The following is a 25,271-nucleotide window of genomic DNA, read 5'->3' as shown; positions in this document are numbered from 1 at the left end:
AAAGCCAGACCATTTATTGATCTCTCATACCACAGGATCAGAGTGACCATTTATTCTCCTCGTGTTCTTCCGGAGGACAAATTACCTGTGTGCAGGACCTTCATCTCATTTCATTGTTTGACAATCTTCTTTACATGTTTAGTGATTTGCTTCATATTCAGTAACCTCTCTCTGTACTTAGTCATCCTCATTCTTTAATTAGGCATCCTCTGCGTTCAGAAAACTTATTTCTTTGACAAACTTTCTTAGTTGTTTGGTGACATTTGTGTGTCTGGCAAGCTTCTCAATCAATTCAGGGACCTCTCTTTGTGACTAAGCAAGCTGGGGTATTTTTACTTCCCCTCTTGTTTTGCCATCTGCCTCCTTAAATTCGTTTTTTTTTTTCAGTTTCATCTACTTACCATTAACATACATAAGTATAATGCGCATTTTCATGAAAGAGAAAGGTTGACCCTCAGTATTAAAGAATATAATACCACATCTAATATTGTGCTTAGTTTTGTGTGTATAATTGATCTTCTAATTTATTTTCACTATTCATAGTTAATATTTTTCATTATAGGGTGAATTCAGTAACTGTTTTTTAAGTTAAATTCTATTGTTGACTTATAAACAAATATAAATTCTGTACTAATTATAAACATTTGGAGGAACAACTAATAGTGTTTCTAAAGGATCTATTTGACTGTTTGAAAACATGTTAGCAAAGCCAGCCCTTAATTAATTCCAAAGTAATTAACAGTTTTGTCAAAAGTGTTGTTTGCTTAACAATATCTGTTAATTTCATCATTTAAACAAATAATTTGGCCTAACTCTTGCAGTAGAAGAAAGTGTTAAAAAGACACAGTTTTTCAATGTATTCAGTTAATTACATAAGTTAAGTTTTAATTGCAATGTGTAGTTTCAGTGCCTATTATTGTGACGATGTATTGGGGCCTTTGGTCTGAGACAGTCAGTTCATGGCCGAGTTTCAGACAAGGAACCCATATTGGCTAGATAAAAAAAAAATGCATCAACTTAACTGTTAAGTATGCCATGTGTTAAAGCAATGACAGTGCCTGTTCAATTTATTTGAAAGACTGTGAAATGTGAGTTAGGTTTTTACTGCTCACAGATGTTCAACAGTAAACTATTGTAGCTGTATATGGATGTTTTCCTGCAACCTATTAATGAGGCTTATCAAAAGTTAAACAGCAGTTAATTGGCTATATTAAATATGTATATTGGGGGAGGGGGTGGGGTGGGGTGGGGGGTTGTTAACAGTGAAAGTAAAGAACTGTGAAACGTAAATGCGCACCTGTTGGTTACATCATTTAAATTAGTCAATGTTGAACTTCCACCCCCATTTTTCACCCAGTATAGCAACGCAGTATGTCAACACTGAGGACAATCAGCAAGGAAATAAAGCAGGCGAATGTCACATTTGGTGCCTCGGGTGAGGACTATTGTAATTGGGCACAATAAATTAGGACTCACGAACTTTGTACAGTGAACTCGAGTGGTTTACAGTACAGTTTTAATAAAGGAGACGCAACAGCTAATCAGCACATGGGTTCCGTGGTCAAAGTAGGACAGCATTCAATCAGCGAGTGGGTTCTATTGAAGTACACAAACAGCCAATCAGCATGCAGGTGGACACATTTGACCTGGATAAGCAAGGCGCCTCACCGAGAGAATTACAACTTGCAGTAGATGACAAATTGAGATGATGACTGCAGCAGCAGAGCAGCAGGAGGGGGGTGAATAAGAATAAGGTAATTTCAAAGCAAAAGCCATTTTAAGTGATACATAGTGAGTGGCCTTAACAAACAAGAAAGTGTGACTGAGAACCAAGCTGTAGAGGTAAAGAATTCAAGTGAACAGAAAGACCAATTGGGACTGGTTCTGTGGATGATAGTGGTTAAAAATCAGACATGAATGTAACTTTGAAGGAAGAGAATGAAAGTCATATTGTAGATGAAATGATAAAAGTATCATCTACATTGTGTGGGGATGTGAGCAAAATGAACGAAAACAGTACTGAAGTGGGTGAAATCGAAGGTTAGCGACAGTGGGTCTGATTCTGACAGTAGTTGCAATGATGATACCAACGACGAATCCAGTAGTGATGAGGATGGGGTATTTGAATTTATTATCGATAATAATGGCAATGTGGTAAGTAAAAGGGAAGTGTGGCACCCTGTGATAACAGCAAGTGTACAAGGTATACATGTTAAGTGTTTACTGGACAGTGGTAGTGATTTGAATGGCATTTCATAGGCATTTTTTGAATCTATTAAGAACACAGAGGGTACAGTGGTGACGCTCATTTCTGGAATAGAAATTATTGATGCTACTGGTAAGCTATCACAGTGTGTGAAACGAGTGGTACTATTAACTGTGACATTGACAGGACAGCTGTTGGAGTGTGATTTCTTGGTGATTCAAAATCTGAGCATTGAGGTAATATTTGGGACTAATTTCATGTTTACATAGCAAGTAGGGAGTTCAACATACTTTGTTGGATTCATTATCTCGCGATAATGCTTATCCCAGCTGTCTGTCTCATTTTTCGTGCTACCTGAGACAGTCAAACTCTTACCCTATCCTATCTGTAGTTTATAAGTGAATCACAAATATTCTATCTTCAACTTTCATGTGATTTTGTACAGTAGGATACTTTAGTATAGGGATATTTTAGAAAATGTTTCTCCAATGTCGTATATATTATATTATGTTATGTTAGTGATAAGTAAGGGAGTAAGAGAATGGAAGAAAGTAATGTGGTACCATGGTTAAAGAATTTATATCAGACAATGAAGTAAGGTAAACAGAAAATGAAAGGTGTCAACATGTGTGGAGGAGAAGTTGGAGATTATCTGAAAACTATAATTAACATGTGAAGTAATCAGCTCATGTGTGAAATTAGTAGAATTTGGTGCAGCAGAAAAGGCAATATGCAGAAAAAACCATCTTCGATACTATGTCTTAATATTAATTGTGGTTTAATAGAAGTGTTTGTGTTCAGTGCAATCAGTATATGAAGATAACTATCTACCTTTAGAAGTGTGTCATGTACAATCTTTTCTAACATTAAGGAATTCCAACTTTAGACATAGTTGCCTGGAGTGATGCACGGAAAGAATAGGCAAGATTTGTATGTATATCACCCTTCAGGCTAGAATATTAAGCAATTTGATGGAATACAGTTAAATAATAGTTTTTCTAAGCGAAAATTTTGTCTGATCAGTAATTAGAGTTAAGTTTGCCTTAGTGTAAGGATCTGTTACAGTGGATGTTTTTCAGTAGAATCGATTTTGCATTGGATAAGCAGAGCAGATATTTATTTATTAGTTAATGAAGTAATAATGAAATAATAAAACGATGAATAATGTTTAGGGTGTTAATGGTTAGGGAGCCTGTCTCTGCAGTAGGGATATTTTTTGAGATTGCACTCCACTAGCTAACAAGGTAAGAAATGTAAGTAAAATAATGGAGCTGATAGACATGATTAAGGAAAAAGATAACTGTATACAAACAAAAGTGGTGCAACTGTATTGCTGATCTAATTTTGAACTAGGCAAAATTGGGTACTGTGTATGTTGTGCAATTCATGACACTGCAGCTGGGAGAGCTTAACAGAAAGAGCAATACTTTAGTGAGGTACAAGTCACATAATGCTGCATTATTGGATGGCTGTAAATTACTATTTGTCTTCCGAGGAATTATGAGCTTGATGTTGTAATACTGGGATGTTGAACAATAATTTTGCTGATTTATTGGTAACTGTGATGCTAGACTGGTGTGAATATTATGACAAGTAAACTATTTGGTAACATTTTGTGAGTATTTAATTTTTTGGCTGAATGATAGTAGTGCTCGGAGTTGAATAGAGAAGTGGGGCAATGATTTGGTACAACTTCCAGCCCCTCAATTTTGATTTGAGTAGTAATTAAGTTATGTGATTGTGACTATTTTTTAAAAAAATAATGTAATGATTAGTAAATATATGCTATTACACATCTTGAGTTTTTTCCTATGAGTAATGTACATATTTTAGACACTAAGGTGATATTTTGTAAATGGAAAAGAAACAAAAGTCTTTCAAGTTTAACCAGTTTCAGAGAGAGTTATGACTTAAGAGTAATGTTTGGTAGTGCAATGTGCACTTGATTTTAAACTTTTACTAGTCCATACCTTTTGTGCTATACTCAATTTTAGTGCTAATTATTGTGATGTTATGAGGACTATATATATACTTACAATATCTATCTGGTCAATCAAATGAGGGGGTGATGTGACGAACCAAGATGGGGTATTTTTACTTCCCCTCTTGTTTTGCCATCTGCCTCCTTAAATTCGTTTTTTCAATGTTAACTATTTATCATTAACATATGTGAGTATAAATCTGCATTTTTATAAAAGAGAAAGGTTGGACCTCAGTTTTAAAGAATATAACACCAGATCTAATTTTGTGCTTAGTTTTATGTGAGGAGGAGGAGGAGGAGGAGATTAGTGTTTAACGTCCCGTCGACAACGAGGTCATTAGAGACGGAGCGCAAGCTCGGGTGAGAGAAGGGTGGGAAAGGAAATCGGCCGTGCCCTTTCAAAGGAACCATGCCGGAATTTGCCTGAAGCGATTTAGGGAAATCACGGAAAACCTAAATCAGGATGGCCGGAGACGGGATTGAACCGTCGTCCTCCCGAATGCGAGTCCAGTGTGCTAACCACTGCGCCACCTCGCTCAGTTTTTATGAAAGTAATGGATTTTCTAATTTATTTCCACTATTCATAGTTAATATCTTTCATTCTAGGGTGAAATCAGTAATTGTTTCATAGCTTAAATTTTATTGTTGACTTATAAACAGATAAAAATTCTGTACTAATTATGAACATTTGGAGGAACAACTAATAGCATTCTTAAAGGATCTATTTGGCTCTATGCAAAAACATGTTAGCAATGGCAGCTCTTAATTAATTCCAAAGTAATTAACAGTTTTGTCAAAAGTATTGTTTGAATAATATCTGTTAATTTCATCATTTAAACAAATAATTTGGTCTAACTCTCACCACCACCAGTTTTCAGCCAGTATAGGAACGCAGTATGTCAACACCGAGGACAATCAACGAGGAAATAAAACAGGTGAACATTACACTTTCTCCGTTTGCCAACATCACCTCACTGTTCGGGACCTCCCTTCTTTGGTTCACAAATTTTTTTTCCTATTTGGCTATTGCATTTCTGTATCTGGCAGAAAAAAAATTCTCCCATTTCATTGCTATCTTATTTGTTTTACATCAATCTATACAGTATATTTAACAACCACTTCATGTCTGTTAAAAATAACACATCCTTTTTTGCATAAGGCAGATGGGTCCATCTAAAGGAAGTAGGTCCCTCTCATCCTGGAGTCTGCATGACCTGTACTTCCTTTTGAACCTTCCCATCATGAAAATTCAAGAATCATTGATGTCCTTCTAAGACTCAGTGGTAAAGAAAACAGTGAAAATTCTCTTGAAATGTAATTTAATTTGCCATTATGACAATTTTTATCAATAATTAATCAAGAACACAAGTTTTTCTTCAGTTTGTTCCAAAGACAGCACTAGTTAGCTGCTAAGTCAGTCATCACAGTAACAGATATTCTCGGAGTAGCAATGTAAATGATTATTAAGTTTCTGGTGTGCTCCAGTTTTCATATCAAGAATGATGCAGATCTGAAAATCTTTGTCCTATTAATACACAACCAGACACAAATCACAACACCAAAATATTATTAATGTAGAATAATGACATTATGGGAACATATTTAAGTGACTAATGCAAGATCACAGGTTAATGCAATCATGAGATAAGCCATTGCATATCTGAACTGCTGTTACATTAATAACCAATGCAACTGCCAAAAGGTTGAATGCAAGCATGCATGTGCACGTGCATTGTTTTTAGACTGAGATGCAAAAAGACTGCCCAGCTCAAATAATTTAAACTCTAAGAACAGAGCATTGCACATACCCAAGTTCAGAAGTGTCAGTATTCACAACTCTAGCTTGGTGTTTACATCGTCAAATAGAAGCAATATAATAATTAGGATACATTATATGTCAAGATTCATCACAATTAGTCACATCTGTTTCAATGGCTGAGTGGATAGTGTGACAGTTATGAATGTAAAGGACGAGCGTTCAAATCTGTGTGTACAGTTTTCAGCTAAGAGTAATGTATCAGCTTACTGGCATATTTTCCTAAGTCCTTAAATGTGGTTTACACAAGCAAGTGGATTTGCCTTCCAGTATCTGTTGTTTGCAGTGTAATACTAGTTCTTCAACTATGGTAGGGTTATTTCATGATTATGTCAAAAAGAAGAGATTGGTAGTGCCTCTGTAGTGTGTCAGCTTCCTGTACTGGTAGCTGTACTGGTACCTGTAGAACATGTCAGATTGAATCTCACCACAGCTCTTTTTATTGCATCCCAAATGTTTCATGCTTTATTTTTTGTTATTAAATTATATTTTCTTTTTTTACTTTTTTAAATATTCTCTTCAGTAAATAACTAATTATTGTTTATGAACTTTATGTCTAAAAATAATCATCCTTGGAAGGTAATATTTATCTGACCTCCCATAACTATAAAAGTAATCTTCCTTGGAGGAAGATATTTGTTTGACATCCCATAAAATATACAAATAATATAGTAGCAAGTAGATTTGTGTTTCAAAAGTAATATTGTTGGCCCTAATAATTATGTACGCCTTTCACAGAAAAATGAAATAAACTAAAATGAAGAGTAGGCTACGTACAGCTTCAGTATTTTGCCCACATCCCATCAGCATCAAGAATAGCTTGGAGGCCTTCGAAGCATAGAATTGACAGTCAACACCATTACAATATCGTTCCTTAGATGCACTAACACCATTTTCTCACTAACACCATTTTCTGATATTTTCAAAGAGAGCAATTATTCGCTCATGAACATACATCAGCAATTTTGAAGCAGACCTATAACATATGCCAAACAGCTGATATGTTGGTCTTAGCTGAAAACTATAGAGACACCATTTGGCAGTCAAAGTAATTAAAAATAAATACATCCATTTTCAACATTATTACTATGACTATTTGTCTGTTTGTTTAAAGATTAGACCACTATAAAATGTAATCTTTTGAAAGAATGCGGAACCTAGAAAACTGCAAAACTCCTTTACATTTGTTAACCATCAGCCTATCTACCCAGCCATTGAAACAGATGTCAAACACTCATTGTTGTAGTTATTCTACCAATGTTGAGTTCTTATATTTCTACTGTTTCTACATGCTCAAATAATGACTTTCAAAAGAAATGTGATGAGTTAAATTGCAATGAACCTTGAGACATACTGTATTTAGACTATTATATTGCTTCTATCTGATGATGTAACACTAAGTAAAAGCTCCATAGATCCCAAGAGCCATGAAAAGTGGCTCTTCTGAACTTGGGCATGCACAGTGCTCTGTTCTTAGAGTCTAAATTATTCGGGCTCAGCAATCTTTTTGCCCCACATTGTGCAGGTGCCAGATGTCACTTTGTGGGGCAGAGTTCCATGCCTGTTGCACTTGGTCGATCAATACAGGGACAGTTAATGCTGGTTGTGGACACTGGAGTTATCGCCTTATGATGTCCTCACATGCGGTGGCCAATTGAAGACAGAACTGGTGATCAAGCAGGCCAATGCAACATGTCAACACTCTATAGAGCACATTGGTTTACAACAGTGGATGTGGACGAGTGTTACCCTATTAGAAAACACCCTCTCAAATGCTGTTCATGAATGGCAGGCGTAACAGGTCGAATCACCAGATTGACATATAAATTTGCAGTCAAGGTGCATGGGATAACCATGAGAGCACTCCCATCATACAAAATTGCATCCCAGACCATAATTCCAGATGTAAGTCCAGTGTGTCTAGCACACAGACAGGCTGGTTGCAGGGCCTCAACTGGCCTCCCCCTAACCAACACACTGCCATCACTGGCACCAAGGCAGAAACAACTTTCATTCTGAGGTCATCAGTCCCCTAGAACTTGAACTAATTAAACCTAACTAACCTAAGGACATCACACACACACACACACACACACACACACACACACACACACACAAGGCAGGATTCGGACCTGCGCCGTAGCGGGTCACGCGGTTCCAGACTGAAGCGCCTAGACCCACTCGGCCACTGCAGCCAGCATTGAAGTTGCAAATGGCAGTCGTTTGGCATCATTGCAATGCACCCTACAGAGCATCTGTCTTGGAGCTCTCCTTGAAGTAACTGATTTGTAACAGATTGTTGTGTCACTGTGGTGGCAACTGTTGCTCAAATTGCTGCTGCAGATGCAGTATGATGCACCAGAGCTGTGAGTAAAACACGATGGTCTTCCCTTTCGGTAATGCCACATGGCCATCCAGAGCCCAGTCATCTTGTGACCCTACATTCTCATGACCATCACTGCCACCAATCATGTACAGTGGCTACATTCCTGCCAAGTCTTTCTGCAGTATCACTGAAGGAACATCCAGCTTATTGTAGCCTATTCACACAACTTCATTCAAACTCAGTGAGGTGCTGATAATGGCATCTTTGTCACCTTAAAGGCATTCTTGACTAATTTCAATTCACTGTGTCCAGTCTCAAGGGTAACTAATGTTCATGACCATTACAGTGTACTAACACCACTCTTATGTGACCTGTGTGAAATTTAACCAGACATCATCTTTGAAATGTAGAAACACAACTACTAACTTACGCTTGTGCCACGGAACTCTTTCTTCATGTTGCAATTTTTTTTCCGTCAGTTTATTATATGCCATTCATACATTTTTCACCTATGACATTCTTCATCTGTAGGTATGAAGGACACTATGAAAAATATTGACAGCGTAAGATACACTACAAAGGTGGTTCCATTATCGCTCAGTTAGAATATAATTACACTGAAAGAGTATCAGCCTGCTTCTCAGACTTAATCAGAGCATTTGCAAAAGTAAATGAAGTGCCAATCAGAGGCTGTGCACATAAATAGGACTTTAACACTGAATAAGACATATGCAAACATCGTAACTAAAAAAATTAATAAAGAAATACAAAATGTAACAACAAGAGCTGAAACAATTCAATACTGTGGAGAAGATAATTTTACCTTTAGCCTCTCTACTCTCCCTTTGAAAAAAAGAAATAATGCAGATTCTCCGTAGTCATCCTGTGACTCCATGATTAAACACTGAGCAGCTTCTACACCAGCTTGTACATTTGAGCCATCAAGTGCGAAAAATGGACGGACTATTGTGTGATACCAGAGAAGAGCAAGTCTGTAATATAGCAGGTAAAGTTAGTGTATGTAGTCACGCATGTTTATGGAGCATCTGTAGTCATGCATGTTTATGGAGCATCATACTACATAGAAAACAGACATTTTAATAAAAAGGAAAAATTTATGTATGATTCAGGAAATGATAACACTGATTCTTAGAGTAGCATATATCAGCACATTCATGAGTGTATTTGTTCACAGCACTCTCTTAGTGAATAACTCTACATTGTTGACCTGTCTCCAGTATTATTAATTAATATCTCTCCCATAAAGTACCGAGACTGGAGTAACCCGTCACATTACAAGTAGTTTTGTGGTTAGAAGTGCGGAGAAGAATAGACTGATAAAAAATAATGCAGTATGGATACGAACTAACAGATATTACAGTGGCTCCACCAGCTATGCTGTTCAGTCCAGGCAGACATCTACTTCACATCTGTCACAAAATTTCCTTGCAATTCTGGGTTAGAGAAGTTGTTAGAAGTTACAAATAAAGACACAGCTGAATGCAGATCATTGCATATTTAATAATCCAGCTTCGCAATAAAGTAATATCAAGTACAAAATTTACAGTGCTTAGACTTACGATGCAAGTGGAGCCCTCATGTCATGGCCTTGTCTAGCAAACATAAGTGCAGAGATGCCCACTTGACGATCACCTTCAAATCCCAAAAAATGTATCAGCTTCAACAATGAAGGAGGGAGCAATGAAATACATAACTGAAATATTCCATAGCCAAAGCTTACTGCAGACATCAAACGAGATACTACATCTGGAGGAACAATATTTCTGGAACAAAAACATTTATGTTAAAATATGTTACAATCCTGCTACACAGCTTGTCATGGCATACACAATACACACATTTTACTCCATTTCTGAATTTAATTATGTCTTCTCATACTACCTCAAATTTAGTAATACAATAAATTGCTTACAGTAAAATCAGTCTCATTTACAATACTAATTAAAAAATACATTTTTTCTAAATTTATCATATATGTAACAACTTACGTAGGTTTACAATTAGCATGTGATGAAACTGAAGAAAGAGCAAGAAATGAATTTCTAAAGCCATTGCGACCATTTGGTGAACAGGATGAGCTGCTGTATGATGGCACTGACCATTCTGACCCGGGACTTTGCAAGTTTGGATTGCTGCATCCACGTGTAATAACTTTCCACGAAGGAAACTGCGAACCTATAATAATATTGAACACTAAGCTAAGTGAAATGTTTGTATGTAGTTCCATACTAAAGCAGGTAAACGAATAAAAGTTTTGATGTTAATAACTATTTCATCCTTATATCTAAAAAAACATGCAATCTGTTCTTCGCTTTAACCTTAAACTTGTAATGGTTACACCTACAGTAGTTGTGGATTGGCACACACTGATATCTACCAAGCACAAAACAATTCTACACATTAACAGAACAAAAAGTTTGTGAAAAATTTCTTACCTGGTACATCATCATTACCAAATGTTCTTCGATACAGTTGCAAAATTTGACTGTATGTATGCTGATATACCTTCCAGGCTTTGCGCAATACCCAACCTCCTTTCACATAACCTGTAATATCTTGCTGTAAGAATGTCAGTAAAGCCACACACACTTGAGAGTCTGCGAGAATAATTTGTTCTTCCAGCTTGTCAGCTGTATTTTCCTGCAATGCAAAAATTTAACATTAATAATAATAATAATAATAATAATAATAATAATAATAATAATAATAATTGATTTCAATACAAAAAATAACTATTCATCACTGCAAATGAACTGCTTGAGATTCAAAACTCATGCCACCATTTCAACAATTATTTTAAATGTAACTGAAGAATAAAATTATAAGGCGAGAGCAGTAGTACACCATAATTTTATGTTTTATTTTCCCTTCCATACTCTTGGAAATAAAACAATGTCTACCACAGGCCTACTTTCAATTTACTTTTAGAACACATCATCAAGTGCAGTTAAAACAAATCAATTTGAGATATTTTAATATCACCCATCAGAAAGCAATACAGAAAATATGGTGATAATCGATCTTGCACAGCTATTAGCAGATAGCTATAGAGTTTCACCAGAAGCACCTTATGCAAAAATGCTGGTCACAATAAAAAAAAGGGGGCCCAGCATCAAGCTATTTCTCTCTCCTCCCCAAGGAAGGAACTGTCAGTTCCAAAAGCTGGGTTGTGTGCCACTTTTACTTTTATATGTCTGTGGGTAACAGTATTCGTTAGGCCCTTCACCTCATTGTTATTCCGAATTGCACAGCTTTACTGTCTGTTAACACAGCATAACAGACAAGGCGACAGAGTCCTGCCAACATATTGACTATAGGTGTGGTATCAAAAAACTATTTGAAAATTGTGAAACTGTTTTAGATCATGTGGGGCACTGGTTTCTATCTTATCTATGGTATGTTCAATAAACTAATGAGAAAACTCTATTTAGTATGCACCTTACTAATACAAATGAATTACAACTTTTCATAATGTTACAAAACAGTTTTTAAATAAAACAAAGTATTCCAAATTGTTATAATTTAGCAGGATAATATGCACTTTTGGCTTCAAAATGGTTTGTGTACAGATGAAATCCACAGTCTTTATGAAACAGCATTACAGGAAGGACTACCACAAAAGTATGCAAATGCGTGTTAGGGGTAGACACATAAGAAAGTCATAACAAATCATTCAGTGCCACATTAAGTCAAAACAAATAACAGACACAAAGAAAGCAGATGCTAGCAAGTGTGTTATTCACCAACGTTTTCACCTTTAGATCAACAGAGTACAGAAAAAAGGTAGTAACAAAATTTATGGAAGAGAAATTGTCTTAAGACTTTCTTAACTGTTTGTTGATCTGCCTGCTAGTGGCCCTTTCTCAGAATGGGTAAAGTCTTGTCTCCAGCCTGATTAGTATCGAAAACTAACACACTATTCACTTGAAGGGTGAACACTTGTAGCAATGCAAGGGGTACCTAATTTTTTTTTTTTATAAAAGTCAGTAAATCACTCAACGGACAGTATTTTTCAGTACATGTATTTTGTTCATTCCAAACAAGTGTCAATTCGTGACGTTGTCCAGACACAAGTTGACTGTAATCTGAATCTGTTTTAGCAGACTAATAGTTTCTCTCAGGATAAATTTTATTGATTATGAAATACAAGTTCTTGAAGTCTATTCAGAATCAGAAATGTTTAATTAGTAACTGCATGCCATAACCTATCTGTTTAACATAAAAGTGTTTTGATTTTTGTATTCATAAAAAAAGGGTGAATTTATGTGTGGCTTTTACTCTGAGACGAGTTATCACTTAGAGTGAAAAAGTGCATGTGTGCAGTTCGTTGACCTATGTGAATTTTATTTTTTTAATTTTGACTTGGATAGACACAAATCCAGTTCCAGTTAGATTGGTTGGTTGATTTAAAGGTGGGAGAAGGGACCAGACTATGAGGTCATGGATCCCTTGTTCCTAATGAAACAATGCCACAAGTGTGAGAATAAAACAGACGAAATATATAACATAAAACAGAAAGAAAGGAAAATCCACGAGAATGAAGAGAAGGCAATGAACATTAAAGGGAACAAACGAGGACAAGAAAACAACAGAGAGACACTAGAAACGGAAGAGAGTAAAACATGAAAGCAGATCACAGTGGCTGGCCAATCACGAGAACAAAAAGGGAAAGACAGCCACTCCGCAATACATTAAAACCTCCATCCTCAAAGCACTAGGGGAGAGGACACAGAGGGACAAAGGACGTGCACTAAAACCTTCGTAGAAGTATAAAAGCCACTCGCACAGATAAAACGTAAAACCAAACTAGCTGTGGAGGCATTGTTGCCCAACACAGAAGGCAGGGTTCTGGGAAAGTTAAAAGTCTGCTGCAGAGCGGCTAAAAGTGGGCACTCCAGCAAGAGGTGGACGACTGTCATTTGGGAGCCACAGTGACACCGAGGTGGGTCCTCGCGACGGAGTAGGTAACTATGCGTTAGCCACATATGGCCAATGCAGAGCTGGCAGAGGACAACTGATTCCCTGTGTGAGGCCTGCATGGAGACTTCCACACATTCATAATCTCCTTAATGATACACAGTTTGCTGTGCATACTGTTATGCCATTCCATCTCTCAAAGCCGGAAAACCCTGCGGTGTAAGACAGAACGCAGGTCAGCTTCGGAGATGCCTATCTCTGGAAAAGTGGTTTCCGCGTCGTCTGTTTGACCAGCCTGTCGGCAAGTTCATTGTCAGGGACTCTGATGTGTCCTGGGGTCCACACAAACACCACAGAATGCCGGGACTGTTCCAGGGCATAGATGAACTCCTGAATGGACACTACCAGAGGGTGGCGAGGGTAGAACTGGTCGATAGCTCGTAGGCTGCTCAATGAGTCAGTACACAGGAGAAATGACACGGGAGGGCATGAGCAGATGAACTCAAGAGCACGAGATATGGCCGCCAGCTCTGCAGTGAAAACACTGCAGCCAACTGGCAAGAAGAACTGCTCAATATGTCCTCCATGAACATATGCGAAGCTTACATGACCATCAGCCACTGAGCTGTTGGTGTAAACCACTTCAGAGCCCCGGAACACGTCAAGAGTCAAGAGGAAGTGACAGTGGAGAGCAGTGGGGTTAACAGAGTCTTTAGGGCCATGCAAAAGGTCCAGACGAAGCTGCAGCCGAGGCATACACCATGGAGGTGTAAGCGAATGGAACGCAAGTAGAGGTAGTAAAGGGAAGGACTCCAGTTCGAAGAGAAGGGACTGCATGCGAACCGCAATCGTTAGCCCCGATCTGGGCCGCCAATGCAGGAGATGGACTGACGCAGGCAGGAAAAGGAGACAGTGATTCGGATGATCAGGAGAACTGTGAATGTGTGCTGCATAACTGGCGAGCAGTTGCACACGTCTGATCTGCAGCAGAGGGACACCAGCCTCCACCAGTACACTTGCCACCAGACTCGTCCTAGAAGCTCCTGTCGCTAATCGAACCCCACGGTGGTGCACAGGGTCAAGTAAATGCAATTCTGAAGGTGCTGCCGAACCATAAACCACACTCCCATAGTCGGTTCAGAATTGGACAAGGGCTCTGTAGAGCTGCAGCATCTTACAGTGATCTGCACCCCATTTGGTGTTGCTCAGGCAACAGAGGGCATTGAAGTGCTGCCAGCACTTTTGCTTAAGCTAACGAAGATCAGGGAGCCAAGTCATTCGAGCATCGAATACCAGTCCTAGGAAGTGATATGTCTCCACTACAGTGAGTGGATCGTCATTAAGGTAAAGTACAGGTTCTGGATGAATGTCATGACGCCGACAGAAGTGCATGACACACGACTTTGCAGCAGAAAACTGGAAGCCGTGGGCCAGAGCCCATGACTGCGCCTTGTGGATGGCTCCCTGGAGGTGCCCCTCAGCAACAACAGTGCTGGAGCAGCAGTACGAAATGCAGAAGTTGTCTGCGCACAGAGAAGGTGAGATGGAGGGCCCGACAGCTGCTGCTAGACCATTAATGGCCACTAAAAATAGAGAGACATTCAATACAGAGCCCTGCGGGACTCCATTCTCCTGGATATGGATGGAACTAAGGAAGTCACCAACTCGGACATGGAAAGTACGGAGCAACAGGAAGTTTTGGATAAAAATCAGGTGTGGTCCCCAGGGACACCACTCATATAATGTGGCTAGGATATGATGTCACATGATTTACGTAAGTAAAAAAAGATGGCAACCAGGTGTTGATCTGGAAAAGGCTGTTTGGATGGCAGACTCGATGGACACAAGATTATCAGTGGTAGAGCAACCCTGGTGGAAGCAGCCCTTACAGGGAGACAGCAAGCCACGTGACCCAACCCAACCGCTGACATACCATACATTCAAGCAGTTTACAAAGAACATTGGTAAGGCTGATGGGCCAATAGCTACCCACATCAAGCACTGATGTGCACTGGAATGATGGTGCTCTCCTGCCACTGGAATGGAAAGATGCCATCACACCAGATCCAGTTGAAGATGATGAGAAGATGTCGCTCGTAGTCAGATGAGAGATGTTTAATCATCTGGCTGTGAATGTGATCAGCCCCAGGAACTGTGTCAGGGCAATGTGCAAGGGCACTGAGGAGCTCCCACTATGTAAATGGGGCATTATAGGATTCACTGCACTGTGTAGTGAATGAGAGGACATTCCCTTCCAGCCGCCGTTTGAGTGTGCGGAAGGCTGGGGGTAATATTCCGATGCAGAGGCTTGAGCAAAGTGCTCGGCAATTGTGTTTGCGTCGGTACTTCACTCGCCATTTATGGTAACAATGGGGACAGCTGTTGGGGCCTGGTATCCGAAAAGATGCTTGATCTTTGACCAGACTTGGGAAGGTGACGTGTGGCACCCAACGTTGGAGACGTATCTCTCCCAACACTCCTCCTCCTGTTGTTTGATAAGGTGGCGAACACGGGCACGGAGCTGTTTAAAGGCTATGAGGTGCTCCAGGGAAGAGTGCCCTAATGCCACTGTAGAGCTCACCGACATTCCTTAATTGCTTCAGCACCTTTCGGCAACCACCAAGGGACTGCCTTACACCTTGGGCACCCTAAAGAGTGAAGGATCACGTTTTCTGCCATGGAAACAATTGTGCTAGTCACCCGCTCAACCACCACATCGATGTTACCATGTGGGGGAGATTCAGCGGTGACAGCAGAGGTGAAAGTTCCCCAGTCCACCTTGTTCAAAGCCCATCTGGGCAGGCGTCCATGGGTCTGATGCTGGGGCAGTGACGGGGAAGTGGTCACTACCACACAGGTCATCACGTGCTCTCCAGTGGATAGATGGGAGAAGTCCTGGGCTGCAAATTGATAAATCAATGGCCAAGTAACTACCATGAGCCACACTGGATTGTGTGGTGGCCCCAGTATTTGAGAGGCAGAGGTTGAATTGTGACAGTAAAGTTTCGACATCTCTGCTTTGGCCAGTAAGCATGGTGCCACCCCACAAGGGGTTATGGGAATTAAAATCTCCCAAAAGTAGGAAAGGTTTAGGGAGCTGATCAATCAGTGCAGCTAATACATTCAGGGGTACTGCACCATCTGGTGGAAGATATACATTGCAGACAGTTATCTCCTGTGTCGTCCTTATTCTGACGGCCACAGCTTCAAGTGGGGTTTGAAGGTGCACAGTTTCACTACAGACTGCATTTAGAATATAAACGCAAACTCCACCTGACACTCGATTATAGTCACCATGGTTCCTGTAATATCCCTTATAGCCATGGATGGCAGGGGTCTGCATTTCTGGGAACCAGGTTTCCTGGAGGGCAATGCAGATAGCAGATGTAAAGCTTAACAGTTGCTGTAGCTCAGCCAGGCAGTGGCAAAAACCACCGCAGTTCCACTGGAGGATGACATCGTGAGACTGGGAAGGCATGGAACATTCAATGAGGCAGTTTATGCCTCAGAGTCACCTGCTGTCACTGATTTATTGCCTGAGCAGTCTATATCCATTGTGTCTGAGGGTCTGGCAAGATCTAGGCCCTCAGCAGACGCCAAAATCTCCAGTCCATTCTCAGCTGCAGAGCTTGTAGGTAGTGGTGGTGTGGGTGCCACTGCAATTTCTGTGGTCTCAGTGGTTTTCTTTATGGATTTCTCTCGCTGCTCCTTGGGTTTCCCTGGCTGGGAGGACTTCACTGGCTCAGTCTCCGGGACTGAGGATGAGCATGAACCCTACGACCAGCTGCTTTTGGGCTCTTCAGCCACTGGCAGGTGTCATCTTTCCCACTAGCAGAAACCTGGGAAGGGAGTGACCCAAGGGACTCCTTCCTAGCAAGAGAAGCCGAAGAAGACTTACGCTTCTCTGGCTTAGAAGTGGGGACAGATGTCCCTGATGGGTGGGGGGGGTTGCTCCTGAAGTGGATGGTGTAGGAGCAACAGGGGGGGAAATGCCCTCCACCATCAAGAGGGCAGGTGCAGCCTCCCGGCTCTGAGAGGTGATCTGAGTTGGCGGAGCTGATGGTGCCAGAACTGTTGTAGCGGTGGGGTAAGACTGTCATATGCACAGGATGCAGGCATTCAAACTTTCTCTCAGCCTCAGTGTAGGTCAGTCTATCCAGGGTCTTGTACTCCATGATTTTCCTTTCTTTCTGGAGAATCCTGTCAGGCGAGCATGGCGAATGATGCTCACCACAGCTGACACAGATGGGAGGCGAGCCACATGGAGTACTGGGATATGATGGGCATCCACAATTTCGGCATGTGATGCTGGAAGTACAGCAGGAAGACATATGGCCGAACTACCACCACTTAAAGCACCGCATCCTGGGAGGGATATAGGGCTTTACATCACACCACTAGACCATAACCTTGACCTTCTTGGGTAATATATTATCCTTAAAGGCCAAGATGAAGGCACCGGTGGCAACCTGTTTATCCTTCAGACCCCGGTGGACATGCTGTATGAAATGTACACCTCACCACTCTAAATTGGCATGCAGCTCATCGTCGGACTGCAGAAGAAGGTCTCTGTGAAATATGATACCCTGGACCATATTTGAGCCCTTATGGGGCGTGATCGTTACAGAAACATCCCCAGCTTGTCAAAAGCGAGTAACTCCCATGACTGGGCAGAGGATGCTGTTTTGATCAAGACTGACCCAGATTTCATTTTGGACAAGCCCTCCCCCTCCCCAAACTTGTCCTCTAAATGCTCAACAAAAAACTGAGGCTTCATCATCAAGAACGATTCCCCATCAGCTCTCGAACATACAAGGTGCTGGGGTGAATAAGATCTACTGCCATTCTTAGCCTGACATTCCTCCCATGATGTGGCCAGGGAGGGGAACAATTTGGGGTCATACTTCTGTGCGTTGAATTGAGCTCGTGATCGCTTAGAGACTGCTGGTGTTTCACCACCAGCAAGAGATGATAGACTACGCTTCATCGCGTGTCATCCACTCTGATGCCACCCACTTCGACCAGGGGCCCTCCACACGGGCACCACCCAGCCGCGGCAAAAGCCAGCTGCCAGGATGGCCGTTGTTGGGAGTCCCCATGCCCCAGGGGGATGGGCATTTGCCGCTTGGCATACGTGGGGAATTAACGGTGCAGGCATCAGCAGAGCGATCCCTGTGTGGTCAGGGGGCTACAACTAACAGGGTACATGGTGGCCCTATCATAATGGACTGGCTACCATGCTGGGTATCAGGTGCAAAGATGTCCATGGTCACTGTCGACGCAGAAATCGACATTGCATACATAGTGCATGGTGGAAAACGTACCCAGGAAGGTGTCCTCGCCCAAGAGATGGAGACTGGGCAGGACTGCAATGCGACAACGAGAAACTGGGCTAAAGATCTCAATGCACAATGGACACAATGCACCTTGTAAGGCACCCTTCCCCAATTGGAAAGCTCTTCGGGAAAAATTTTGAAGAATGGAGGTCAAACCCTACAGGAGACCATCACATAAAGTCCAAAATGTGTGAACTCCTTTTAGTCGCCTTGTACGACAGGCAAGAATACCTCAGGTCTATTCTAACTCCCGGACCCGCAGGGGGGCAGGGGGGGGGGGGGACAGTTCTAGTTAGACTTTACATGAGATCACGTTTTTACAAAAGAGTCGTTTAGCCCAATAGGGAAAACGAACTTGCGTCCTCGATTTAAAATATGTTACATGCCAGTGCGTAATCGGGCTGTCCTGTAAATCGCATACAATATTTTCCAATGTGCTTGGTCTTAATGCATTAAGTTCGAAGTTAATTTTGAGACAAGTACAGATTTTGACAAAAATGAACTGAAAGTTTATTTAAAATATTGAGGTTCAGTTTAAATTGAGACACATATCACCGTGTTGATCACATTGCCTAGCAACACTTTAATGTAGCTTAATTAATAAGTCCCATTTCACACACAAAATGTTAGACGTGACCGCATGAGAACATGAAAGTGTTTTTCTTTCCATAAATGCCAATAAACTGGCAGTTTCAAAAGTTAAATCATCAACTGTTGTGTAACTTCATTGTATCACTAAGGAACTTTTTATATTGTGTCTCTTCATCAACAGATCTCAAAAAGCCGGGACAAAAAAGAGGACGACTACAAGAAGAGGCATCGGTACACACTGTAACACTAAGGTAGCATAAAACTGCATCAAATAGTGCTCGCTTGTCCCAATGATGGCTAAGAAAGAGATATCAATGTAAATGGTAAAATAAGCTGCATTTTCTGTCATTCATTCTATAAAAACCAGAGAGATGAAAAGTATCGTCTACTCATAATGATTACAATGTAACTGCTGGTGATGCTTCGTCAATAATAGCAAAAAGCGCCTGATGAATGAGCTTCTCAGTTTTCAGACAACTTAAGTAAGAAAGAAATCAAAATAACAAGAAGAGGTTACCCTAGGTGAGAATGAAATGGAATTTTTATGCAGTATCTTGCAGTTGGTGTGTTTTCCTCAGAGTTTATTTTTCGGCAGTTTCACACTAACAACCCCTGTAGGCTACTACATAATTCACAAGGGACTTTTTGAGGTGTAACTAGTAAAACAGACTGCTATTTTAAACATAACAGCACTTGTAGCTGGATCTGACCATAGACAACACTAACTGTAACTTTATTTTACCTTGCAGAATATTTTTGAGAGTCTTAATAACCATTTCATGATAGTCACTGGGCAATGCAATCGCAAACTAGCATTCTATAATTTCACTGTGAAGCTCAGCAATGACAGTAGTTTAAGGATATGAGTCAAAAAGAGAGGAGAAAAAAAGGTCACAATTCAGTGGGAATGAAGCATGTCAGTTTATGTGGGCTCGATACAGTTTAATCTTACTTCAACAAGCCTAATTACAACATGGTTGAGCAAAATTACTATTTTAATTATCATTGTTACTATGACTGCCACTGATTCCAGTTCAATGTACGAGATCCTCAATGACATTTGGTCTATTTATTGTCACAGGATACAGACCTCTGTACTATCTGTTTCACATAGTTTTCAGAGAAAGCATTTAGTATCATTCACAGGATGTCTTCTCCAGTGTCGACAGAATGATTGGGGAACACACGTATGAGAAAATTGTGGTTTCATCTCAAGTTTTCCGTTAGATCTGGGGCAAGCCTGATGGCCATTCGAAAGATCCAATTTTATGTTTATGTCTACTGTTGATACTGACTCTTGTCCAGACAATCTCACATGCACCATCAGTTTCAATCTCGGTGGACTATGAGTTTCTGCTCTATTTAACAAACACACTATCTCCATAGCTCTTCAGCTAGGGACAAGCAAGTTTTGTGTAAATTATAATGTGCCAAATAATGTGAACTCAGTGATTTTTGCTATCAATGGAAAGTCAATAATTTTTTACAAAATAATGCGAAATTTTCCCCATTCCTGCACACAAATCTTAAAAATCTGAGACAGCAATTTACTGATATTGTCACATTATAACCAGAATCAAGTCAATATCTGAAAGCAGGTTTGTCAATAAAGTACAACACTTAACACTGAAAGTACATTTATTATGAACACTAATGCACAGCCAGAATAGAACTGACCCCCTGGACAGAGAGTGCAACTGTTTAAACAAACATCGAATACCCCAGAATGCTGGTATTTATACCAACATAAAACACTACAGAATATAAGAACATTACAAATGTAAGATATTTCATGAACCTTCCAGATGTGATATATACTTAATAATAAATAATTGCTGGTGGTCAAGTTTGAACTACCGAGACGCCTTAGCACGCTAGGCGGCAGCACTAACCACTACACTACGCTACAGCGCATCACACTACATGCATCACAGCTTGCAGCATTGCTCCCTGTCCTGGAGTACCAGCAACCCACTGTTTCAGTAGTCCTCTTCTCACCGGAGCCAACTACAGCACCCTGGATCTAGATCTTGTCAATGGCCCTCTGTATGGCACTACTGGTGGATCCTCTTGCTCTGGTTGTGTTGTTACATGCTTTTCACTATGATGAGCATCAAATGTAGCCCCTTCTATCAAAGTTTCACATTTGTTGAGCGGGTCTTAAGTTTCCTTGAACCTTGCATCATTGATTTGGGCTGTAGTAGGGCTTCGTACAGATTGTATTGATGATGTCTCTGTGCTCTTGGCTTCTTGATGAAGGGTCATAATCCTTAACTTTATATGTGACACCCAAAAAGCAATGAAGGGCATGATCAGGCTCAAAGTGGTGCTTTAATAACTTATACACAGGCGTAAAAGTCCATACCAAGTCCTCTTGGCTCCATCTCACTGGATGGTGTTTGCCATTACAGCACTCTCAGTCTTTGTCCTGGGTATCCAGGATCTGTATACAAAGCCAGCTGCATTGCTTCTTTGGTCCTGGTGATGAGGTGTTTCATGTAGTCATCCTGAATATCATCTGGTTGAAATTGGAACAGTACATCCATTGTCATTTCAGCCTCATGACCATCAAGCAGTGTGAAGTCTATAGAGTCTGGCTTCTCTGTCTTCTATGCAAATTCACAACAGGTTGTATTATATCCCAATCTCTCTGTTCAAGATCAACATGACTGAGAGGATAGCTGCAAATGTTTTACTGGCGTGTTCTGCAAGACCTTTCATTGCAGATTGTAGGAAGTTGTCATCTTGTATATGATTTCGCAACATGAAAATATATCTGGTACTATTCTCGTCTGAAAAATTTTTCCACGGTCAGAGATCAGCACACTGACTGTGCCATGCTTCAAAATGATGTCTTCTACAAAGGAACTTCACGATTTCTGGAGCTTCATCAGTCAGCGCAGCTTAGGTAACACTGTAGAGGACAAGTAGTCAGTGCAGAGTTTTATCCACCAATGCCTGTTTGTTGAGTTCAGAAACTTTCTCAAGCGGTTGATTCTGATTTGATGCAGAGATGATGATGCGGCAGGCAAGATTAGTAACAGATACTAAATTAAGTCCAAAGCACATGCTTCTGTCTTTGGGACTCCTTACAATGACTTACATAAAGTCTAACGATCAACAGAGATCTGGCCAGTGACCTGTATCTGATTATGTATAGTCTTCACAAATACCAGGTGACCAGTTGTTGGAGTGTCATGGAAATGCTTCAGGACAGCTGGCTACAGATGAGCTGGCACTGGCTACAAATGAGCCGGCATGAGGAGCACCTGTGTCCAGCCCACTGGATCATAGTTACTCTTACACAATGCTCTATTTATTAGCTCAAATCCTCCTCTGGTCGGTTTCTCATTCTTCAAGGCTTGTATGGTTTTCAGCACTGCTACACCTACCCTCTGTTCAGCAGCAATGTCATTTAATGCAGCAATGACAGAGATTATCCATGGTGCTGTGTTCTGCCAAAGCATACCTTGAAAGGTAGTCATCACTCTTGGGTTCACGTCTGCTTTTGTGTACAACTGAGGCTAGTCAGCCAGTGTATAGGATGGCACTCCGTCACAACAATGAATGGTTTGCTGAATAAATATGGCTGGAATTTTGTTGATGACTCAAAAAACAGCATGCCACTTTCTCAGTTGTATAGGAGTTCATTTTGGACTTTGAGAGTTCTCTGGAAGCATAATCTATCATCTTTTCAACACTGTCCTTAATGTGTTCTGAAAGGTCTCATCCCAAAACCGCTACTGTTAGTGTGAAGTTCTGTTTCAGCATTATCGCCGTACAATGCTAGAACTGAAGGTGATATTAGTGTCTCTAAAGACAATGGAAGATCTCTCTTGTGCATCAGTAAAGGATAATTTGGTGTCTCCCTAGAGTAGATCTTGTAAGGGATATGCCTTGGTGCAGAAATCCTTTATGAATCACTTTTAATCCAAGCAAATTCTGAGAAAAACTACTCACATCACAAATGTACTTCACAATCCGCTAGATACTTCGATGGCGATTGCACCTCTCAGCACAATCAAGCACCTGTTCATAACGCACTGCCTGAGGCAGAATGGTTACACAGCAGTAATATCCCTGTAATGGACTGGCCTGCACCGAGTCCTGATCTGAATCCTATAGAACATCTTTGGGATGTTTTGGAATGCCAACTTTGTGCCAGGCCTCACCAACACACATTGATGCCTCTCTTCAGTGCAGCACTATGAAGAATGGGTTGCCATTCCCCATGAAACCTTCCAGCACCTGATTGAACATATGCCTGCAAGAGTGGAAGATGTCATCAAGGCTAAGGGTGGGTCAACACCATACTGAAATCCAGCATTACCGATGGAGGGCACCACGAACTTTTAAGTCAAATTCAGCCAGGTGTCCAGATAGTTTTGATCATATATTGTAGGCTAGAAGAGGGAACTGCAGCATGAGTAGCAATTTATCCCTTCAGTGTCATCATCATTCCACCCTGGACTTTCCATTGTTTGACAATGCTTTTTGAGTGCTAAGATATTTTAGTGTGATCTCAAAAATTCAATTTAGCTCCCAAAATGCCAAAAGTATAATTTATGCAATCAATTAATTCCTGAATAAGATTAATTTCACTTTAGACAACTCACAAAAAAAAAACCTGTGGGAATCTTCTGTGAGTTATCCAAAGTGTTCAACTGTATCAACCAGTCTTTACTATTATATAAAATGAAAATACAGAATTACGTGTAGTTCCTTGCAGCAGTGTAAGTCATTTCTTACAAAGAGAAAGCAAAGGATTATCACAATATCCAGCAAAGGAAAGTACTTCTTGAAGTGGAGAAGTATTTCAAGAGAGTTACTATAAGGCTCAAACCTAGGCCCAATCCTTTTTCTTTTTTTACATAAATGACTTACTCACAAACATACATTATCATTAAGTGTTATTTGCTGATGATACATCAGTACAGATAGAAAATAAAAATACAGAAGAAATGCCTGAAAATGTCATTAACGCTCTACAAAACCTATCTGCCTGGTTCCATCTAAATGGTATAAAGCTAAATATCAAGTTGGTGCATAAGTTTGTAGCATTTTTGTTTTGCACAATGGTATTCTGCTTGCTATTGGTTTATTTACTGTTTGTCATTGTTTAATTTGTACTTCACTGTTACTATTTGAGTTTACATAATGTCATTTGGAGACAGTGGAGCTGTGGTTGCTAGAAAACGGAGTGCCAATTGGAGAAATCAGAACATTTCCAACATATTCTCCTGTTTGAGTTCAATACAGGGGTAAAAGCAGCAGAGGCAGCCAGAAACTTTTGTGCTATGTACGAGGATAATACCACAGTACAGAGCATAAAAAAAAAAAATGATTTTCTCATTGTAAAGAGGCGTTTTGACATGAGTGACTCATCACATTCACGAAGACCTTCAGTGTTTCTTTAAGATTGTTTAAAGACTTTAATCTACAATCTACATCAGTATTCACAAATGTGACACACTGTGATCATTCTACCATCGTGCAACATCTTTATGCAATGGGGGAGGTTCAATAATTGGATATATAGGTACTACATGCTCTAAGCCAAAATCACAAGAAGGTGCCCCAGTATTAGCAGATGGCTGTAAAGAGTGAAGGAGAATATATTACTGGTGACTAAAGACTCTGTTATGTGTATCTGCTGTCTTTATTAATCTTGCAGAAAAAACACTAAGAACTTATGCACCAACCCAATATTACAAACACACAGCTGATGCAATTTACGGCACAACAGCCTAAAATAAATTATATTCTGATTATGCACAGATGTCACAAACTAAATGAAGCAGAGCTTTTTAAATTCCTATGAATGCAGTTGGACAGAAATCTATCATGGTCCTCACACAAACTATTTAATAAATAAATCAGCCTTTGCTATACCAGTCTTATCCAAAGTAACAAAAGAAGATAGCATACTATAGTTACTTTGTGGCAACTGTGAGAAACAGTATTTCCTTTTAGGGAACTGCTAGCAACATGACAAAAATTTTAGCTTTTATAGGAAAAAAAAAATCAGAATTGTATGTTCCCAAGGCCAAGAGAATCTTGTCAGCCACTATTAAGAG

At 40.2% G+C, this 25,271-nt stretch overlaps 1 protein-coding gene across 1 annotated transcript in view; it reads right to left on the bottom strand.

The window, feature by feature from the left end:
* Positions 1-25,271, bottom strand: part of LOC126335333 (tetratricopeptide repeat protein 39C-like) — an 80,976-nt gene that overhangs the window by 42,535 nt on the left and 13,170 nt on the right. Inside the window, exons 3-6 of the mRNA XM_049998490.1 lie at positions 10,786-10,990; positions 10,339-10,525; positions 9,910-10,113; positions 9,153-9,321 (exon numbers count right to left, since the gene is read on the bottom strand). Of these exons, the coding sequence (XP_049854447.1) occupies positions 9,153-9,321; positions 9,910-10,113; positions 10,339-10,525; positions 10,786-10,990 (765 nt within the window). The remainder of the gene's footprint in view (positions 1-9,152; positions 9,322-9,909; positions 10,114-10,338; positions 10,526-10,785; positions 10,991-25,271) is intronic.

This window comes from Schistocerca gregaria, chromosome 2, assembly GCF_023897955.1.
Source record: "Schistocerca gregaria isolate iqSchGreg1 chromosome 2, iqSchGreg1.2, whole genome shotgun sequence".
Taxonomy (NCBI): Eukaryota; Metazoa; Arthropoda; class Insecta; order Orthoptera; family Acrididae; genus Schistocerca; species Schistocerca gregaria.
The sequence above is the reverse complement of the archived record's forward strand: the minus strand, read 5'-3'. Positions and strand labels throughout refer to the sequence as shown.